This window comes from Rattus norvegicus, chromosome 9 (assembly GCF_021556685.1).
Source record: "Rattus norvegicus strain SHRSP/BbbUtx chromosome 9, alternate assembly SHRSP_T2T, whole genome shotgun sequence".
Classification (NCBI taxonomy): Eukaryota; Metazoa; Chordata; class Mammalia; order Rodentia; family Muridae; genus Rattus; species Rattus norvegicus.
This window is the reverse complement of record NC_141542.1, coordinates 99,268,105-99,291,148: the sequence shown is the minus strand read 5'-3', so window position 1 is coordinate 99,291,148 and position 23,044 is coordinate 99,268,105. Positions and strand designations below refer to the sequence as shown.

Sequence of the window (23,044 nt, the reverse complement as noted above, 5' to 3'; positions counted from 1 at the left end):
AGTATGTAACAGAGACAAGGTCATCTACCTACACAGTGCTTACACATGTACACGCATAAGAACCAACCATTCTCATATCACTGCAGTTTGCACTACAGATAATCCTGATGAGTTTACATTCCGAAAACTGAAATTCCAGTGATAAATTATTTATATATGCTATCGTTGGTAATCAGTAGTATATAGAAATTCTGTTTAAAAATATGTATCTAAGATTGGATTCCATTATCTGACAGCACAAGCATTTTTAATAAGAACTGTATTTCAAAGCAAAAAGAACTTGTTTTATTTTATATTTCTACTACTCCACATAACGGCTGACTAAACAGAAAACAAATGTATATTAAACATCTGTTTGGCGTGTGGGATGAATATGCAGCTTTATATACACACTGAACACAAATGAGTACCTCTTCATTTTCTTTGAGAAGACACCAAAATGGGCAGTTTCCTAAAGTTAACTGATAGAGAAACTGAAACCTATTCATGAACTTTTTCCACCCCACAAAGCGAAAGTTTTACTGACTTTCAGTGACTCTGAACAATTTTCTGTCTTTCTTTCTTTCTTTTTTTTTTTAAAGATTTATTTATTTATTATATGTAAGTACACTGTAGCTGTCTTCAGACACATCAGAAGAGGGCATCAGATCCCGTTACAGATGGTTATGAGCCACCATGTGGTTGCTGGGAATTGAACTCAGGGTCTCTGGAAGAGCAGTCAGTGCTCTTAACCACTGAGCCATCTCTCCAGCCCAACAATTTTCTTTCATGGTGGCTATTTAACAAAATGAAAATACTTATTCAATGAGCTGTGTCAATCTTCCAAATGCTGACATATTTCCATATGCAAAATTTAAAATTCACTTTCATTTATATCAATCATTTCATCAGAGAATTAGAAAACTATCATTTATGGTATATACACAAATTTCCCCAAATTCTAACGCTTGCTTGAAAGCTTTGAGACAAGGTTTCATACAGCAAGGGCTAGCCTGGACTCTGTTACACATGGTGTTCTTGAACTTCCAATCGTTCTGCCTCTACCTCCAGGTGCTGGTAATACCCCATTTATGGTGCTGGGATTAGATCCACAGCTTGGCACATGCTTGGTAAACACTCCCACCTGAGCTCTGCCTCTAGAAGGAGATGCAGTCTTTACAGCTCAAATCCAAACCACCATAAAATGAGTAGCTGGTCTACCCCAAAACTCAAGAACCATACACTTCTTTCAAGCAGACCGTATGTTTTTTTACTAGTTGATACACACATAACACTAACATGCAGAAAGTACATTTAATGGAACACATTTAATAAAGTTGAAAATGGATGGAATTTTTACCAAGAATATTAGTTAGAAAACTCAACGCCATGAGTTGTATGGTAAAGAGGGAAATGGTGGCACATGCAACTTGAGAGCACACGTAAACCCAGGACTCAAGCACGAGGTCTGCTGGTTTGAATAGGAATGGCCCCATAGACTATGTGTTTGAGTACTAGGCCCCTGGGGAGGGGCACTATTAGGAAGTGTGGCCACACTTGTTAGAGAAGTGTGTCACTGTAGAGAGAGACAGCCGTAAGGCCGTGCTCAAGCACACTCAAGTGTGGCACAGTCTCCCTCTGCATCCTGCAGATAACAATGTAGAACCCAACTCTCAGCTCTTTATCCGAGACCATGTCTGTCTGGACACTGCCATGATGATAATGAACTAAATCTGAAACTCTACGCCAACCACAATAAAATATTTTCCTATATGAGAGTTGTCATGGCCATAGTGTCTCTTTCACAGCAATGGAAACCCTAAGTGCAGGCCACAAAGGAGACCACATTTTTTTTTTTTTTTGAATCAGAAATAAAACAGTATTCATGAGAAACACAATGTCTACTGTGATACAATCTGATGATACTACCTTGATTTTTGCTCAAGATTCCAGCAAGGTTTTCCTGCCTTGTTTTGTGTACCACAAATGCAAATGTCAATCACTGAAAAGTCAAATTAACTTCTCAGAATTATTATGAAAAAGAGGTCTGACCTCACAGACCCTGAGAAAGAGGCTTAAGGAACTCCAGCATTCCATAAATCACACTTGTACACACTCACTAATGAATCACAATGCAATATCAATAGTCCATTTATCCCATGGAATTCACCTGTGTTTCTAGGCCTTAAAGGCCACCTTGTTACTATTATTAAGATATATTATTACAATATGACAAATAATTTCTTATTTGGCTTCAATTTGTCCCATCTCAAGTAGTTAGAATTTCTCTTTAGAAAAGGTGTCAAAGAGAAATAAAATAAATAGTAATACAGTAGATATAATCTACAGAAATAAATAGTAATACAGTAGATATAATCTACAGAAATAAATAGTAATACAGTAGATATAATCTATAGAAATGAACAAAAGGAATAACTAGAATGTTGCATATTCTCAATAAATTTAAAAAGCTTGTTGAAAGTCTAAGGCTCTTCCAGGTTTGGTATTGCACGCCTGCAAGCAAGCACTCTAAAGACAGACCTAGGGACCATGAGATCACAACCAGCCTTATTTAACACAAGGCTTATGTTTTAAACACACAGACAATGACAAGCTAGAGAACGGACAATGAGGTTTGGTGCCAACTGACTGAAAACTGTGCCCTGACAGGCAGTCCGACTGCTAAACAAACTCTCTGCTGAGTACAATCCATATGTAATTGTCATCTAATTATGTGTGTTGCTTGAAGTACAGTTAGCGTCCAAGAGGGAAAGGGGGTTAGATTTCTAAGATTTGATAAAAGAATAGTGGCAGATACAAGAATTATATTTTAAATAACAAATTATACTCAATTTCCTCAGACTTAAAAATATTCAATTATTTTTAAATTACAACCCCACGACAGTCATATATTTTAACTATGTTATTCAGATGTGGAAAAAAAATCAGAACGTTACAGACAGGAGTGCTGACTGAGATAGGGAGGGTACCTGCTAGCATTACTGGTGGATGTGTACGCATTATTGGAGGTGGCTGCAGAACTGAACACGCTGTCTAACTCTGCCAGGGCTGCATACTTGTCAGAAGATGCACTTGAATGACTGGGAACTGAAACCACAGAACCAACAGGAGCTTTACCGGTGGTCCCAAAACCACTCCCTTGATCACCTCCTAGAGGCAAACAAACAAAAAAGTTACACCAAAACTTTAATATCATATTGTCAGTTTATCAATCATATTTGCCATGAAACACAGGTAAACCCAAAACTGACTGGATCTAAATTTTAAATGGACAGGATTCAAAGAACTCTAAGACAGATGGTTTCACTCAAACAAACACAGAAGACTATATGATGGATCTAATGTACACAATCTATTAATATTACCAATCTCCTGGGGTTTTCCATGAAAAAAAGATAATTATGGAAGAAATACATATATAGGAAGTATTTAAGGTGCTTCCTGTGCTAGGCACTGCTCTCAATGCCTCACATATAATAATTCACAAAATCTAAGTCCAATACTTCAATTCTATGACCCCTCCCAGGTTGCAGAGGAGAAAAGCAATGTCAAGGATCAGGGTGAGAATCCAGTGCAGCACATATTCCCACTGCCTCCATAACACACACTGCTCCAGTGCAGCACATATTCCCACTGCCTCCATAACACGCACTGCTCCAGTGCAGCACATATTCCCACTGCCTCCATAACACACACTGCTCCAGTGCAGCACATATTCCCACTGCCTCCATAACACGCACTGCTCCAGTGCAGCACATATTCCCACTGCCTCCATAACACACACTGCTCCAGTGCAGCACATATTCCCACTGCCTCCATAACACACACTGCTCCAGTGCAGCACATGTTCCCACTGCCTCCATAACACACACTGCTCCAGTGCAGCACATGTTCCCACTGCCCCCCATAACACACACTGCTCCAGTGCAGCACATATTCCCACTGCCTCCATAACACACACTGCTCCAGTGCAGCACATATTCCCACTGCCCTCCATAACACACACTGCTCCAGTGCAGCACATATTCCCACTGCCTCCATAACATACACTGCTCCAGTGCAGCACATGTTCCCACTGCCTCCATAACACACACTGCTCCAGTGCAGCACATATTCCCACTGCCCCCCATAACACACACTGCTCCAGTGCAGCACATATTCCCACTGCCTCCATAACACACACTGCTCCAGTGCAGCACATGTTCCCACTGCCTCCATAACACACACTGCTCCAGTGCAGAACATATTCCCACTGCCCTCCATAACACACACTGCTCCAGTGCAGAACATGTTCCCACTGCCTCCATAACACACACTGCTCCAGTGCAGCACATGTTCCCACTGCCTCCATAACACACACTGCTCCAGTGCAGCACATGTTCCCACTGCCTCCATAACACACACTGCTCCAGTGCAGCACATGTTCCCACTGCCTCCATAACATACACTGCTCCAGTGCAGCACATGTTCCCACTGCCTCCATAACACACACTGCTCCAGTGCAGCACATGTTCCCACTGCCTCCATAACACACACTGCTCCAGTGCAGCACATATTCCCACTGCCTCCATAACACACACTGCTCCAGTGCAGCACATATTCCCACTGCCTCCATAACACACACTGCTCCAGTGCAGCACATGTTCCCACTGCCCTCCATAACACACACTGCTCCAGTGCAGCACATGTTCCCACTGCCTCCATAACACACACTGCTCCAGTGCAGCACATGTTCCCACTGCCTCCATAACATACACTGCTCCAGTGCAGCACATGTTCCCACTGCCTCCATAACACACACTGCTCCAGTGCAGCACATATTCCCACTGCCTCCATAACACACACTGCTCCAGTGCAGCACATATTCCCACTGCCTCCATAACATACACTGCTCCAGTGCAGTACATATTCCCACTGCCTCCATAACATACACTGCTCCAGTGCAGAACATGTTCCCACTGCCCTCCATAACATACACTGCTCCAGTGCAGCACATATTCCCACTGCCTCCATAACACACACTGCTCCAGTGCAGCACATATTCCCACTGCCTCCATAACACACACTGCTCCAGTGCAGCACATATTCCCACTGCCTCCATAACATACACTGCTCCAGTGCAGTACATATTCCCACTGCCTCCATAACATACACTGCTCCAGTGCAGAACATGTTCCCACTGCCCTCCATAACATACACTGCTCCAGTGCAGAACATGTTCCCACTGTCCCCCATAACATACACTGCTACAGGGAAACTTACTACAAAAATATACTAGAAAAATAAGGGGTCAAATGCCAAAGTGTTAATAACTAGCAGCTCAAAAGAAGCATGATTAAAATAACACTCTAATCAGCTATGTCCATGAAAAGTGTTGGCCCTCTGTGGCCACTGGATAGTAGAGCATTTTTGTGAAGACAAAAATACAATTATCTTAAACTACCTTCCTTTCTAAATTGCTTTTAAATTAATTTCCGGGTCTTCAGTTTTATAGTTGATTTTTTTTGTGCAAAAATGCCAAGAACCTTTTACTTAACACCTTCAATGAACACACACTTTCTATACAAGTGAGAAACGCATTATCTCCTCAGATTTCAACGTATGTAATTTAGACAAATTAGTATCTGTTTTGTTTACACATTGATACCTTGCCCAGCACTGAAGATATTGTCTAAATTAGCAAGTGCCGCATATTTGTCTGCTGTCTGTAAACCAGCTTTGTTTGTTGAAACTTTACTAACAGTTGATGCTGTCTGATGACTCTGGGATGTACTGAAGGATCCAAAATCAGCACTGGAGGATTTGGGGAAGTTATCAAAATGAGCAAAATTAGCATTTACTGATCCAGCACTTCCACCTGTAACAGAATAAACAAAACATGAAATTTCTATGCTTTTCTCAATATTCTCTGGTAGATTTATCTGAACATTTCTGCCTGAGGTAGTGTGTATATATATTATATGTATATATATACACATATATACACAAATAATATATATACACATACACATTCATAATCATGTATATTCCTAAAAATCAGGGACTGCTAAATGACACCCATCTATCTACACATGACTTTTATAAAATATGACAAAATGTAAGACAACATCTATCCTGGGGGAACTACCAGACTGCACGGTGTGTAAGATGTTCTGACGATACGCTGTTCCAGTCCTTGCCTTTTTTCACTTGAAGAGCCATTACTTAACTCTACAGCACTCAATGTGTATTTAACAAATTTAATGCTCACAGCAAAACTAAGTCCCACCATGTATCTCGAAGTATAAAATTAAAGTATCTGACAATGACTGTTGCCATCATAAAGCACAACTAGAAGGCACATTGCCAAATCTGTGAATGTGTTCTCCACCTCAGACTGTTTTGATGCCCTCACCAAAGACTACAGGCCGTGCACTTCACTGCATGCTTTGAATGCTACACAGGTGCTAGTTCTCTTTTTCCTAAACTGCCAAAATCTTACCACATATTAAGGTGACAGACAGCAAAGTTCAAAGAATTTTTTAAGGCAGGAAATACCTTTCATCAACCAATTCTTTGACAGTCTAAAAAATAAATCTTTTCAAGTATTAAATTCTAAGTGTTCCAATGAAAACTAAGAAATTGGGCATAGTGACACATGCCTACAATCTGACTTATTCAGAAGGCTGAAGCAGGAAGACTGCCTGCTCAACAGCAACCTGGTCAGCAAGTCTCCGTTTTAAAAGTTAATTTTCAAAGAAAAAAAGATCAGCTAAAACTAACATGAAGAGATATGTATGTTAAAACTAACATGAAGAGATATGTATGTTAAAGACAGTGACCTGGTATGAGCAGCTAGCAAATAAACTAAATACTAAATTTGTAAGATTTTTATGAAAATTTTTATTTCAAATTATTAAGCCACACAACTTTCATTGATAACTACTATAATGAGTTTACCCATATACCCTTCTTGAATTTAATAAAAGGGAGAATAAAGGTAATTTATGAAGGCTAATCATTAAAAATGATGATGATCTGTAACTAAGAAACATGAAATAACACAAAAACATGTATATTAATAAAAGACGCCTACTGGACAACAGAACTTACTGTGGGTAGCCTGGAGAGGAAAAGCTGAAGTAAATTCCCCAAAACTGCAGCTAGATGAAAGTACTCTAAATGCTGGACAGCCAGAAATTATGTAAATGATGAAGGTTAAGGAATGGGGAGAAAATTGAAAGAAAAGTCTTTAAGACAACACATACAGAGTTAAAAGTTGAAAAAAAAAACAGTCAGCCAAAAAGCTAAATAAAGGTTCAATGAATTTTTGAAAACAGTACACTTTTACAGAAGAATTTTCAATGTTTGAGAACCAATTCCTGCACAGAACTATTTCCACATTTGATTAAAGTGGCCATTAATAATTTATACCTGACTAAACAATTTAACAATTTGCTGACCCCCCAAAAAAATTTTGATTTCTATGGAAGTCATCAACTAGCTTCCTTTAGCCTAAGACCCAACATGAGCCTTAGTCACGGTGTTCCCTTCAGACCTGGGTTGATGGAGACTTGCAGGAGAGCATGTGCAGGAAAAGGAGGACAGGAGAGGATGTACAGCAGACAAAAGAGTTCAGAAAAACAGACTTCAGGTTTCCCCAGAGCTTTGTAAATAGAGCTACTTTAAAATTAGGTCACTAAGAGAATTTTGTTTTTTAAAACTACATGTGGAGAATTTTGTTTTTTTAAGTAAACATTTAAGCGCAATGCTGGAGAGGCTCTACCTGTAGTTTGGGGCTGAAAAGGAGAGTGACTTGCTGTGGGGAAACCTCCAAAATTACTCGAACCACTAGACTGTCCAAATGCATCAAAGTTTGCAAACTCTGCATTTGCAGAATTCTGCGCTGTAAATGGCAAGGACAACATATGTTAATGAATATGAAAACTACAACTGAAAAGACATGACAAATGAACGTCACAACTTTATGAAAATGTCAATGCAGTCCAACTCACTTTACAGAGAATTCATCTAAAAATCACATCTTAAATGCTACCGGAATTAACCCAATTAGAAATATATACTAAACAGTATCCAGAAATATGCAAAAGTACTTTGTAAAGGAATAATCTCTTCACAATGCCCTTGAATTGCCTTAGTTACAGCACTGTTCTAAAATGACTCCAGTAACAAAAGAAAGCTAATTCAGAGCTAAAAATATTCCTTTCAGTAATCAAAACTGTGGAATTCTTTTTTTTTTTTTTTTTTTGAGACTGTTTCTCTGTGTGGCCTTGGCTGTCCTGGAACTTGCTCTGTAGACCAGGCTAGCCTTAATTTTTAAATTTTTAATTGTATTTATTTGTGTATAGATCAACAGAGGGCAGAAGCTGATTCAAGTGTCTTCCCTGGTTGCTCTCCTTGTTCTTTTGAGGTAGGGTTACTCACTGAGCGAGCCTGTGCTCCCCATTTCCACTGCTAGATACTGAGTGACACAAATCACCAGTCTCTGTCCCAATGCTTGAGATATATACACACACCTCTGTATCCAACTTGCATGTGTGTGCTGACTAAATTGAGGTCATTATGCTCACACAGCAAGCATTTTACTTGGCCACTTCCCCAGGCCAGTAGCCCACTTTAACATGACAATGAGCCTGGGGAATCTGGAGTAATTTAAATACCTAAAATAATGATACAAAGGTTTCTGTATCACAGTAACAAAACACTTTTTTGATTTTTGCTTTTGTTTTTAGTTTTAAGAAATAGGGTCTCATTATGTAGCCTGGGCTGATCTCTCCCTCATGAACTCATGCCTTAGCTTCTCCAGAGCCGGGATTATGGGTGTGTGCTATCATGTCCAGCTGTCTGGTCTATCTAACATTCATAAATATATCATGAGTACACAGAAGTGGAGAAAATGTATATGAACACAATTACACAAATGGCCTGAAGATAAAGGCAACTACAACGATGACAAAAGCTTAAGATCAAAATACTAAGCCTCTAAACTTTAAATGCAATAATAAAATAATTCAAAAGCATTTTGAAAATGGAGATAAAACTGAAATATTCTCATAAAGCCATAATAAATGCATAGGGCTAGAGATAGTTGAGAGCACTTTTTGTTCTTGCAAAGACCCAGGTTCGGTTCCCAGCACCAACACAGTGATTCCTAACTGTCTGTAACTCCTGTCTAGTGTTCAACGTCCTCTTAGGCCCTCCACAGGGACTATACACATGATACATGGACATGCATGCAGGCAAAATACCAGTACACTAAAAATAAATATTAACAAGGAGGAGGGAAGTAACAGGAAATAAGACCTTAGTTGCTTGTTTGGTCAAAGTACTTTGTTATATAGGCTAAATCTCCTTATTTGGGAGATTTTCATTGGTCGGTTAACACGGGAGAAAGAACCCTACCACATACCTCAGCAATTGAAACTTGCAAACGTCTAACCTCAGCATCTCGGCCTGCAGCCTTAGCTACTTCAGTTGCTAAGAATATATTTTTTTAAAAAAACCTGACTCTAACAAACCATATACATACTGTGTGTGAGAGAAAGTGTATGTGCTTATATCTATCATATTACACAGTATATATAGAAACACAAACTTGAACTGGAATGAAAATTCGAATACTGACTAATAAACTATTACCATTATTTAGAATGAGTCTATCACTTACTGTGATATTTACCAATGAAAATTCTAGAGTCTGGGGCAAAGACTCTGACTCAGCAAAGTTAACTAGTGTGTAAGCAAGAGGACCTGCATTTAGATCTCCTCTCTGAATGCAAAAAAGCTGGGTTTAGTAATGCATGGCTGCCATTTAGTAATACCATTGCTTGGGGCGGTCAGAAATGGTACCAGAAGCAAAATTCCTGGAGCTCACTGGCCAGCTAGGCTAGCCAACCGGTTAACTTCAAATTCAGTGAGACCCTGTGTTAAAATTAAGTAGTTAACAAGACGACACCTGATGCTGACCCAAGGGTACTATGCAGATATGCAAGGACAAAGCACACCCTGGAGTGGGGTGCACAGAAATAAAGTATTTATGTCTAAAATTTGTTTCAACATCAGATGAGTGGAATGACAAAGAAAACAGTACTAGGCACATGAGATTAATACTTAAGTTACATTACATATTTGCATTTGGTCACTTTCCATAATATAAAGGTAGTAGCTATACACACATTGATGTCTTGTCTCAGGCCATGGCTCAGTGGGTAAGGGCACCTACCACCAAGCCTGCACACCTGAGTTTAATCCCCAGAACCCACATGGAAAACCCTACAAACTGTCTTCTGACCTCCACACGTTCACCATGGAGTGTATGCACACACACACACACACACACACACACACACACACACACACACACACACCATAAAGTATAAAAAAAATTTTTTTTAATTTAATTCTATATTTTTTTTCATGAAAATAAATCATATCCTGTGTTATACATTTCTTTGGTGATTAAAAAGTGAAATGTACTGTGGTACATTTTAATATACAGCCAGGCCATGGTGGCACATACTTTAATCCCATTTGGGATAAAGTTCTGAGTTCAAGGCCAGCCTGGTCTACAGAATGAGTTCCAGGACAGCCAGGGCTACACAGAGAAACCCTGTCTCAAAAGTAAATACACATTAGAAGAGAGCACAGTTGTGTGTGTGCCTTAGCTGTGAAATTACATTTAGTAATTTCAGCACCCGGGTGGCAGTGGGGGGATAAGGAGCTCACGGTCACTCTTAGTACAGAGCAAGTCCAGGGTCAAGCAGCCTGGGCTACGTAAGATGCTATCTAAGCTATTCCCCTAAAGTTCATGGGTCTATGTCTCTATGGACAATGTTCATGGGTGACCAATACTCCTCAGTGGGCTTTGCTTGCTGTTACGTAAGTATAACAAATGATCAATGTTTCTTGGTGTTTTACACATATCCTAGGCAATAGCTATCAGGAAAAGACATACCTGCATGACTGTTAAAGTGTGCAAAGTTAGCAAAGTTGGCTGTAGCTGTCGACTGAGGCGCTGGAGCAGCAAAGATGTCTGAGCCAAGGTCACTCAAAAGGTCAAACTGCTTCTTCTCCTGCTGCTGCCCCTGAGAGCGACCTACAACTGGTGACTGCAAGCACAGTATTCACTCGTGGTGTTTCTAAAATACAGACTTATACATTAACTATAAAGATTTTTCAGTCAGATTTGCTAAGGCTATCTCCAATTCACTGCACTAAAAATGTATTTATACACAGGAAGAGTTACAGTCTCCTCACTTGACACTCCTCTCCTCATTTTCTACTTTAAGCCTTGTGGAGAGAGAACCATTTACTCAGAGGCTCTAGAATACACTGCCGCAGGGTAGGATAGGATTTGATCTGATTCAAGTAGAGTATAGAATAGCAGTGCCACACAGAAACAGTTCTAACATCATAACTACAGTAAATACTGAGGGCACGAATGGTGTCCGTGCTCACTGTGAGGCACACTTAAGACCACTGCGTTTCAGTGATAGTAAGCATGTTACGTACATAGTCAGGCAGGGTGCAAATCCTACTGTTTTCTGCTAGGGCATCACAGAGGATCTTTACAGAGTGATGCCAAAGCCAAAGCCAATAAAAACACACATTCCTACCACATACTGAACAATCTTTTAATGTATTTTACAAGTCACACAGACATACTGATAAAGGTTCTTAGCACTCAACCTTCCAGACGTCTTTAGGAGTTACCAGCCCCTCACCTGAGTAGGTGTGCCCTTATTTAAGTGCAGTGCTGGTGCAGACTCTCCCAACAGAGATTTCAGGGGTTTGACCTCAGGGGTGCTGCTTGTGCTGCTGGCAGAGGACCCTGAAATAGAAGCGTGAACCGATGCCACCACTTTGGCTTGCTCTGGAGGAACATACCTGCAATGCAAAATCAAAACAGACTGCTAAGAAAACTTTGAGGAATCCATATCTTTTTCTTTTTGGTTTTCAGTATAGGGTTTCTCTGTGTAGCCCTGGCTCTCCTGGAACTTGCTCTGTAGACGAAGCTGGCCTAGAACTCAGAGATCTGCCAGCTTCTGCCTCCCAAGTGTTGGGATTAAAGGCATGCACCACCTCCACATGGCTAAGGAATTCATATTTAAATTATTAAATCTAAATTTTATACAGCACTCTTACAACAGCAACTCTTACAGTTAGAACTTAAAATTGACAGCTTATGGCTATTAATTGTCCAAAATTGTTTAAAGAAAACTAAGTATTGGTCATAAATTATTTCAATTATTTTCTCTTGGCTTTCCCGAGATAATACATCAAACACCTGCTGTTGGAAAACAGAAGATCTGTAGTTAATCATGCAAGGGACTCTTAAGATCATAAACATCTGGAGATAAATGAAACAGTGAGGAAACATAATTAATGGCCTAAAACAAATAAACCATTAAAAATGAGAACACTTGAAAATGGACAAAAACAAGTCATAAAGAATATGAAAGCTGAAAGCAAATAAAATATAAACTAACACATTGTTCACCTCTGATCTATGTGAACTGAGTTTAGTTGCTATCTAATGATCACACACATACAGGTATGCTCTATGTTCACAAGTATTACTCTAGAAACAGCATTAGCAAGTAACTAGATAAATATAAAAGATACACATTACATTACCCCTGCAATATTAATGTTTAAAAACTAGGGAACAAGGTAACAAATACCTGTCAATAGAAAACTATTTATATACATCATGCTAAAATGTATACAATTCTGCATAGGCACTACCCTTCTTTGGCATGTACAGATAGATGACTACGTGACTCAACAAGTCCTTCAGGTCTGACCGTCACAAAAAAGAAAAAATGTAGGGGAGGCAGGGAGGGAGGGAGGGAGGGAGGGAGGGAGGGAGGGAGGGAAGGAAGGAAGGAAGGAAGGAAAAGGAAGAAAGGAAGGAAGAAAGGCTGCAGGAATATACTGCCCAAATATCAGTAGTGTTCATCTCAGGGAAGGGACTGCTGTCAACTTTTGCTGTCTATCACTTTAGGTGCATTCCTACCCTCATCCTTATTTACCGTATCAATTAGGGAGGGAAAGATAAAGTATTAAGGAAACTAAAACACTATTTCAGAGACAGTGTTCAAACCTCAGCTCCACCACTCAACAACTATGAAACTTTGGGCAAATCATTTCATCTCAATGCTTTCTCTTTTTTTGCCTATGCTGTGGGATTTAAACAAATTCATGTTTGTAGTGTGGTCATAATTAGCTGCCAATTTGTTAGCTATTAACAGACCATGGAATAACTCTCAAACAATACAACTATCCCCATTAGGAGAATACAAGTATGATGAGATCTAAGAACCAAACACTTATGTTCTCCAATACTTTAGCATTGCACTGACAACATGAATTCTTGGGTGTGGTTAATTCTGATCACAGGATCAGACAGATAACAAGTTTATGTCTATAATGATTCACCACACTTAAAGACTGTGTATGTAAGTGAAAAGAACCAACTCGACAACCAAACTCAGCACAACACCATCACTGCTGCACTGCCCCTACAACAACGTTCTTGGGGGTGGGGGGATGTCCAATGACTGCCACTCAGACCATGTGAAACCTACCCTCAGACCCTACCCTTCTCTCTAATCATGTCAGAGTGTGATGAGGCAGCAGATGCAGACTCTGCCTCTGTCGTCACTGCTAGAAATTTTGTGTCTGTACTACTCTGAGTAATACTGTGCTTAAGGGCACAAAGTAAGATAAACTATTACTTGAGATTTTCAGGGTTCCTATTCTAAATGCAGGAGAGGAACTGAGTCTCCTAGTGATGCTCACATTCTGTCCCACATCCCTGCCTCCTTACAGCTAGAACTAATATCACTCAAACCCAAGCCAGCTAACCACTAACAGCAAACTCACTTTCTGAATTGTTAAAAATTACTCCTGCTGCATAAGCAGTTATGCTGGGTCACTTAAAGAGAACAGTTTTATTCTATCTATAGGCTGGAAAATTTAGAAAATTAATAACAAAAATGAAAAAAGGAGGATGGTTTTTGTTTAAATCATTTATATAAGATATTTAACTATCACCCCAGACCTTCAAATATTTTTTCTGTTCTTAAACTAAAATTTCACTAGTACATTTTCATCTATATGCATACCTAATGTATCTAGTGCATAAGAAGAGTGTCCCTAGATAAATTAATCTTCTTAGAAGTAGTCTATTTAGATAACAATGTTAAGACCTAGACTAGACGGAATGTCTAACTCAGAGCAAATGTGCTCACTATTCAAGGGGATCTTCCCCATAATCCACAGGAAACTCCCTCCAACCAATACCTCCTCTGAGTACATTGCTCCCTGGGTCAAAATACTGTTTCCTCAGGAAACAAGAGGCAGCTTATTCCCCAATTATCTACTCCCTCTATCCTCAACTCTTTCTGTTTAGTACTGACTGCTATAAAGAGCAGGCAGATCACAGTCAATTCATCATGCACATTTAATTCTTTCATACAGCTAAAGCTGAGAGCTGAGGAACTGGAAACTAGTGCTATCATTATAGCCCCCATGCTCTGCTGAAGGGATACCCTGGCTTTAGTGTCCTGTATAGGACCCTGTAAAAACCGCAAGTTAATCTCTTAGGTGGGAAATCAGGGATATTTAGAGCACAGATCTCTAGCAGGACACAATCAAGTAAACAGACTTACTACATAAGAACTTTAACATAGTGCCTAAAAGATACTACTTAAAAAATACTAAAGAAATAAAGGGTGTAAGGAAAGATGAATTACAGACTAAACACATCTAAGGAAACGAACAGGAAGGATTAGGACTTTCCTTGTCATGAGTCTTGACATGGTAATGAAAGTTTTCTGGAAACCACAATGTAATGAAAAGTCAAAGGGTGTTGTGGCTGTATCTACCAACCATCAGATCCCCACTCCTGCCAGGCTGCCTTATCTGTCAACTAAGTCTTACCACACTCACGACCTAGGAGCTTTAACTAAACCAATTATTCACTCACCATCTTTTCTTTTCATATTTCTCTTGTAGAAACTCTTTCACTTTTTGTGGATCCCTGAAGTCTGGAATTGCTGAAGATCTATCATCAAATAATCCTAGCCAAATCTGTTTGCAGACCTTTGAAAATAATTGAGAAAAAGTAGTTAAAAAATTCACTGTCTTAATTTAATAAAATTCCAAGATAAAACTGTTTCTCTGAGAAAGTCATTTACAATGCTGTTGCAATGAGGATATTCACCATAGTCATGAACTCAGGACTGAACTTACTGGTAGACGCTGCAAGACAGTGAGATCTTAGCACCAAGCTCATAGAGACAAGTGTTGAACGGAGACTTGGGAGCACTGGGCTCTTTTGGTCTCAGCGTGATCATGAGCTGTCAATCATCATGTCAAAGCAGTCAAATCATCTGTGGGAACCTCAATTCCTTTACTGATAAAACAAACTGGACCAAGGGCAATGTAGGCGCCCTTTAGTAAGCTAAAAGCAAGCCCCCCACAAAAAAAAAAAACCCACAAAAATACCAGAATTGTGAAGTATCGTAACACAAATACTATCCTTATGAGTGTCTAAGACATTTAACTCTTCTGAAGAATTAAGAGAAATGAAATTCAAACAAGGCTCAAAAACAAAGGAAAAGATACTTTAAAAAGACAAGAACCACTAATAAAATATTTAAGAATTTGAAAGTTCTCGAGCCTACATTATAAGAAGCAAGAATAAAATTGTTAAAAGTAAATTAGGGGGAAGGGTATATAAACAATCACTTCAACAAAGACATACACACTGCAAGTTAAGTATCACCATATGCCACTCAAACCCCAACAAGCAGAAACACAGGATACAGACCCATAGTCTCCTAGTCTTACTATGAAATTAAGAGTAATTTACTGACCATATCTTTTGATGCTGAGTATGGAGCAACTGAAACTCTCCAAACTGTAAATGGTACGACACCTAAAGAAAACAGTCGGGCCGTTTCTTAAACACTAAGTATGCCTACTCCCTGACCAGGTCACTCTGGAGCTACCTGCCCAAACAGTGTGAAAGCACGTGTCTGCACACAGGACTGTGTCCAGCTCATCACAGCAGCTTGACTGGTAAGGCCAAACTGGAAAGAATGCAACCAACTGCATGTAAGAGGTGATGGACAAACAAATTATAGCACAGACCAAGAAAAATACTATGCAGCAAGTAAACGGAGCAATGTGGTGGGACATAACTTGTGGTAGTCTCAATGAAAATGACATGTAGGTCATTGGGGAAGGCATTATTGGAGATGTGGCCTTCTTGGAGGAAGTCTGTCACTGGGGATGGGCTTTGAAGCTTCCTGCCCTGCTGCCTGCCAATCCAAACGTGGAGCTTTTTTAGCTCCTCCTTCAGTACCATGTCTGCATGCTGCCATGGTTCCCACCACGACAGTAACAGACTAACTCTCGGAACTGTGCACCAGCCCCAATTAAATGTTCTCCTTTATAAGAGTTGCCGTGGTTATGGTGTCTCTTCACAGGAACAGAAACCCTGACTAAGACAAAACTTCAAGTCAACTATGCTGACTAGGAAAAATGAAACCAAACATAAAACAGGCAACACAACCCATAGGTAAAAATACCTGTGGGCAACTTAAGTCAATCCCTAGAACCCACAGTGGAAGGAGAGAAGACGCCTGAAAGGTGCCCTCTGACCTCCAGGTGAATACCATGGGAGGAGGGCTGTGCATATACATACAAATTCTAATGTTATAAAAAGACCTCCATTCCTTTGTACAATTGACAAGTGATATCACACACCTCTATGTAGTACTCTTTTTACCAAACAAATAAACAAAAAAGGGTTTCTTTTTTTTTTTTTTTTTTTTTTTGGTTCTTTTTTTTTCCAGGGCTGGGGACCGAACCCAGGGCCTTGCGCTTCCTAGGTAAGCGCTCTACCACTGAGCTAAATCCCCAGCCCCCAAAAAAGGGTTTCTTAAATTTAGTCAGTAAACTTGTCGCTAAGCAAGACTCATATCAAAGCCTGAACTTTCCCAGGATATCCCCAATCACAAAAAAAGAAGAAAGGCCTTTTGCCTCCTGGAGATGAACTCATCTGGTCCCTGAAGTGTTGAGTTTTCTTCCTACTATCTTATTAAAACTACCATCTATAAGCCTTTGCTAATAATTTAACAGGGCACATGGGGGAGGGGGGTGTCCTTTAGGTTAGAGAATGAAGAGAAAAAGTCAACAACTGCAGGTAGCTGATGTTTGCCAAGTACAATAGGATAACAGGTGAAGGGGTCGGTTATAATAACAGACCATAAACTCCAAGCTAGGCCGAGAGAGAAAGATAAAGACAAAGCAACTTGGCAGAGTGAAGGTCCTGGTAGTTGGTGAGCGTAGCTAAGCTTCACAGTGGAAGAACTGAGAAGAAAGGGTCAGTGGATGTGAATGATCCTTGTGAACACTGGCTGCAGTTTAGAAACAGCAAGAAAAGGGTAAAGAGCTAAAATCTAAAATGAACTATGGTGACAAGAAGGCACAGGAAGTATAGCATCTATTAACATGGGAATCTGGGGTGTGGGCTAAAAATAGTAGTGAGGAATAATAATGACCCCTGGAAGCCATCATTTGTAAGGGCTCAATACGTAATAGGATTAGTTTTGATGATTTCTGGGGAAAGGGAGTGGGAAATCATCCTAACTATAGCGTAACGTGGCTGTGGTGCTTTGAGAGTCTGAACCAGCAGTCAGCCCTTGCTAGGTCCTATCTTCTCATGAAAATGCAAACAATGAAGGAACCTCCTAGCTCGGGATACCAGGCAGGTTCAGTGAGTGAGGACACCCCACCCCGAGGCACAGGCTGCATTACTGTGACAGGGAACTATGTAGCTTTGGTATACTGGTCGTTTTGTGTGCTATTCTGAGAAATCTGCCACGGTGGGTATACTTTTAAGTTGAGCCATAAATGTTCAATGAACAAAATGACTCAAAATCCATCTTAGGAAAGAATTAAAAAATAAAATAAAGAACAAATGAACTGACACTAGGCAACAAATAAATTCATAAAGCTGTTGAGTTTTTTTTCCTTCACTTTAGTGCTGAGTAATTTTAGAATTGGCATCATGATCACCAATAACAATGTATTTTTTTCATATTGTGATCTTTTCTTTTTAAAAATTTTATTGGATATTTTATGTATTTACATTTCAAATGTTACCCCTTTCCCCTCTCCCCTTTAATGTACACTTTTATCAGTCAAGAATTCGCTGGCAAATGGACAGTTAATGTGGAAAACTGGAAGTTAACCAAGAGACTACTGCAAAGCACAGTCTGGCTGTAAGGAAACCTCAAGTTAGAGCACAGTGCTCCAGGCTGAGTAATGGCAGCACCCTCCAGCCACCGCAATAAAACATTCAGCAAAATCTAAAAGCTAGAGAGCCTTACGGGAGCTGTGAGCTCCCAAGGATTCGACCACCTAAACCTGAAAGGGCTGGCCAACCCAACCAGAGGCCAAAAGACAAGGGGTTCCACTTGTCCAGACAGGCTTGCCAGATAGAGTTGAGCAGTTGTGGCACACACACACAAACACGTGTGTGCTAACAAGTTAACAGACCCAAAGAAGGAAAGCTGCATATCATAACCAATCACTGGTATTAAAAAGGGAAGACAAGAAAAGTTTCATAAGCTTGAGAAAGAGATGAGGTCAGAGCAGGGGTCACTTATCCCTGCTTTACCATCCTCACAAGGTGGAGTAGAAATGCCAGCACGCACGTCCCCTTTGCTGACAAGCTCTACTGTGCATAAAAGGATGGGAAGTATAAACGACATAGCACGACTCTGCTCACTTCTAGCTGAGAGTAAGAAGAGCAGGAGGATGGAGCTGGAGCACCTTTTCTCAATAATCCATCTCTATACAGAACTTCTCAAAATTTCTTTTTGGTCTGTTGTCTCCTAGATGGAGATGGAGCACTGACTCATGATGGTTAGACATAATAAAACATTTACTAATATTTCCCATAAAACACAAAAACAGAGTTAAATAAATGAAAATTTAATGACTAAGTACCTGATTACTGCTTTTTAAAAATAGGAGCAAAAATGAAAACTGAACAGTAAAAAGTACTAATTACAGAATAAATGTTATAATATTAATAGAACTGCTTTAAATAGTTAAGACAAATGTATACAAAAGTCTATTGCTGACTTTTTACTTTCTATTTACTTACTTTCAGGGAGACACAGTCTTGCTATGTACATAGCCCAGGTTGGCCTCAAACTCCCAATCCTCCTGTCTCAGCCTGACATTACAGTATGGTACAGTACACCATACCCAGTTCTGTTGCTAACCTTCATCCTGCTGGCTGAGGTACTGGGAAATCAAACTTAGGTGCAAGCTTTCTACCTCTGAGTTACATTCCAGCCCAACACACTATTTTGCCTACGAACTGCTCAACTGGATGTGGTGGCACACGGCTTTAACTCCATGACTTGGAAGGCTGAGGCAGGTGGATCCTCTACGTTTGAAGCCAGCCTAGTCTACATAGCAAATTCCAGGCCAGGTAGGACTAAATAGAAACACTGTCTCAAAACAAAACAAAATAACAACAAAAAACAGAGAGTCTATAATGAAAAAAATATTTCAAACAAATGTCATGGCTCAAGTAACACAATAGCAAAGCAAATACAACATAAACAAGTCTACATGCAGTAAGCTTCATTCACATGACTATGCTAGTATTTCTAGACCACCAGCTGATACATACATCTATCTCAGTGATAAGAGTTATCTAAATGATAGATAAACTGAACTATGCTTGCAGAGATAAAAACCATTATCCACATGCCTCATGCAAAAGAAATTAACAGTTCTATATTTATATACATTTAAAAACCATTATATTCTATCTTTCTTAATGCTTTTAAGATTTGTTCATTTTTTGTTTGTTTATATGAGTACACTGTAGCTGTCATCAGACACACCAGAAGAGGGCATCAGATTCCTTTACAGATGGTTGTGAGCCACCATGTGGTTGCTGGAAAATTGAACTCAGGACCTCTGCAAGAGCAATCAGCACTCTTTTTTTTTTTTTTTTTTTTTTTTTTTTGGGTTCTTTTTTTCGGAGCTGGGGACCGAACCCAGGGCCTTGCACTTCCTAGGCAAGCGCTCTACCACTGAGCTAAATCCCCAACCCCGCAATCAGCACTCTTAACCACTGAGCTCTCTCTCCAGCCCTATATTCCATTTTTAACATTTTGTTTTTTCTAATGTGCTATCAAGAATGAAAGCATATACAGTTGAGTGAAAATAGCCAGAAGCTTGTCTGTCAGCAGACAGACACAGGTCTACAACCTAGCCATAAAACCATGTGAGACAATAGGATACTTAGGACCACAGAATTCCCTGCCTTATAATGACTTCCTTGAAAGAAGCCTCAATGTGCTTATCCTGACCAATCAAGCCCAAACTCTTCAAAGGTATCTGGTAGTGCTCTCCTCCAACAAGTCCTCCAGACAATCCAAAGAGGAAATGATTCAGCGAACCCCAGACACACACCATAGGAGTCATTGCTAACTTTGTGTCCGTTTTTAAGGTATACATTTCATGACGCACGAACCTCCTGTCTAATGTGTTATTCCCCTTTCCACCTTCAAACAGAGCAGGCTTGAGCAAAAGCATATTTCTACCTCCCTGAAGCATCTGCAGAATGAAATGCATTTCCCCTTTGTTCCACCTAAAATATGTACGCTGACCTAGAACATTTAGTCCCCAACTTATTTAGACAGAATAAATTCAATGATCTAAATTCTAAATATATATCAAGTACAGGTCAGCAAAAAGCCACTTGCTCACCTAGGATCTGACTAGTTTAGACTACAATATGTGTATTGATCAGTTCCAACAAAGATTTTTCTTAAGATATTTACATTTCATGCTTCATAGGAAACATCTGTGTAAACATGGAATAACAATGACATCCCCCAAGCATCCAAGACTAATATTTAAAGAGAAGAACTAAAGCCTATTTTAGATGAAGGCATTGAGAAGTACACAGGAAATGATGCTATAAAAGGAAGGAAGTCTTCCACTGGAGGCAACAGCCATTACTGCAGAGTGCTGTCGTGGCGGATAAACAGGGCAACTGTAAAAGACAGCGTTAGAGTAATGCCTCCTTGCCTTAAGTGAAACAGTGCTACAAAACTCTCTGTACACTAAATTCTATTCAAGGCACAGCATGTTCCTTTGTGATAATTATTTTCTAAACTTCGAAATTAATCAGAAAAGTATCTTCCCACATAAGTGTCAGCTTACATCAACATAATATATCAATTTTTAAGATACTGTTCTTTAAGCCTCAGGCAGTAAATAATACAGAATGTCATATATGTTACAAAGGGAAACGAAACTCAAGAGAGAAAAATGGTTTGCTTACAATCACAAGGTTCATAAATCACTGGTAACGAAATGAAAACTGCTGATTTTTTTTTCCTAGTCCCATTGTGGAACCTTTAACTACTCTTTTTTTCAAATAGGGTTCTGGTTATTAAAAAAAAAAAAAAAAAAAAAAAAAAAAAAAAAAGCTGAAACAGGAGAATCATATGTGGTTTTTGAGGCAAGCCTGGGCTAAACAGAAATTAGTTAAGTCTAGGCTGTATAGTGAGACTGTCTCAAAAACATCAATGAAAGGAAAAGAGAGCTGTGAAGACAAGAGCCCACCGCAATCACCCTTACTGCTTATGTACTGCTTCCATCTAGTAGATAAATCAGGCATCACGAGAATGTATTTACAAGACAGGCAATGGTCATGAAAACCTTTAATCCCAGCACTTGGGGAGGCAGAGGCAGGCAGTGTCTGTAGGTATGAGACCAACCTGATCTACCAAGCAAGTTCCAAGACAGCCAGGGCTACACAGAGCAATCCAGTCTCGAGGAAAAAAAGAGGATTATATCCTCTAAGTTAATCTTGCCACTTCTCTAAAATATAATCTTGCCACTTCTCTTCAAAAAATCTGTCATATGTGACAAAGATGAACCTTGAGAACAAACAACTAAAACAATTTGCCTAAGAAAGACAAAATTATATGATCTCACTTATGTGAGATACCTAAAAGAGAATGGTGGCTGTTGGGGCTGAGGAGGATAGCAGAAATATTAATTTAAAGCAATATGCTGAAGAACACTGTGCCTCATGATTTTCATGCAGCCCAGGGCGGCCCAGAACTTGCTCTGTAACCAACGATATAACCTTGATCTCTGGCCTCTACCTCTGAGTACAGCAACGGGTTAGGCAAATTATTGTATATAATGATTCTGAAGCATTGGGAGGAAAGACTATAATAAACCTGTAAACATTTTCTAATAATTAAGTAAGAGGTGACTAAAACCACTTAACACTCAGCCTCTTCTGTGTGTAAAGTTATCACAGATGTGCAGCCAACAGTACACCAACGTCCTGCTGCCTTCTTAGGCTTCCTATGAAAGCCATCAACTGAGCTGAGCTGACCCACTCAACCTTACCAAGATTTAAAAAGCATCCCCACAGGACACAGTGGTGCATGCCTTTGATCCCAGAGACAGAAGTAGGTGAATCTCTGAGTTAGAGGCCAACCTGGTCTGCACAGTAGTTCTAGGACAGCCCAGGCTATATAGTGAAACCCTGTCTCAAAATCTTCCCCCTAAAACAAAACAGAAAAAGCAATCCTACACTCTTTTATTAATTTACCCATTTTTAAAACAATAGATCACTACTTTTATTAGCAGCAAAATTTAAATCTAAAAATAAATAACCAAACAGCCCAGATTCCTGGGAGCCCAAGAGAGGTTCCCCTCCAAATCCTTTCCTAGCTCTCTCTGCTGCCCCTAGAACTAGGGATCGTCTCCCTGCCAAGCACCTGCCAAGCATTAAGCATCATATACACGTAACGAGATGGCCTCAAGTGACAGCTCATCACACAGCATGCTCAGAAGCTTAGCACCGTATTACAGAACTGGCTCCTCTTCCTCCCTCGAGATACAGGACACCCCCCAAATATGCCTTCCACAGCCAACACTGCTACGTTTTCAGTACCAATCTATGTTTTAC

General features: G+C 39.8%; 1 protein-coding gene across 44 annotated transcripts in view; it reads right to left on the bottom strand.

Annotated features, from left to right (window-relative positions):
- Window positions 1-23,044, bottom strand: part of Agfg1 (ArfGAP with FG repeats 1) — a 57,724-nt gene that overhangs the window by 14,631 nt on the left and 20,049 nt on the right. For 10 of the 44 annotated variants that reach the window (NM_001135596.2, XM_087566801.1, XM_087566777.1 and 7 more), the window contains 6 exon segments: window positions 2,970-3,150; window positions 5,648-5,857; window positions 7,766-7,885; window positions 10,955-11,108; window positions 11,724-11,886; window positions 14,993-15,108. In NM_001135596.2, coding sequence (NP_001129068.1) covers window positions 2,970-3,150; window positions 5,648-5,857; window positions 7,766-7,885; window positions 10,955-11,108; window positions 11,724-11,886; window positions 14,993-15,108 — 944 coding nt within the window. 44 annotated transcript variants of the gene reach the window in all.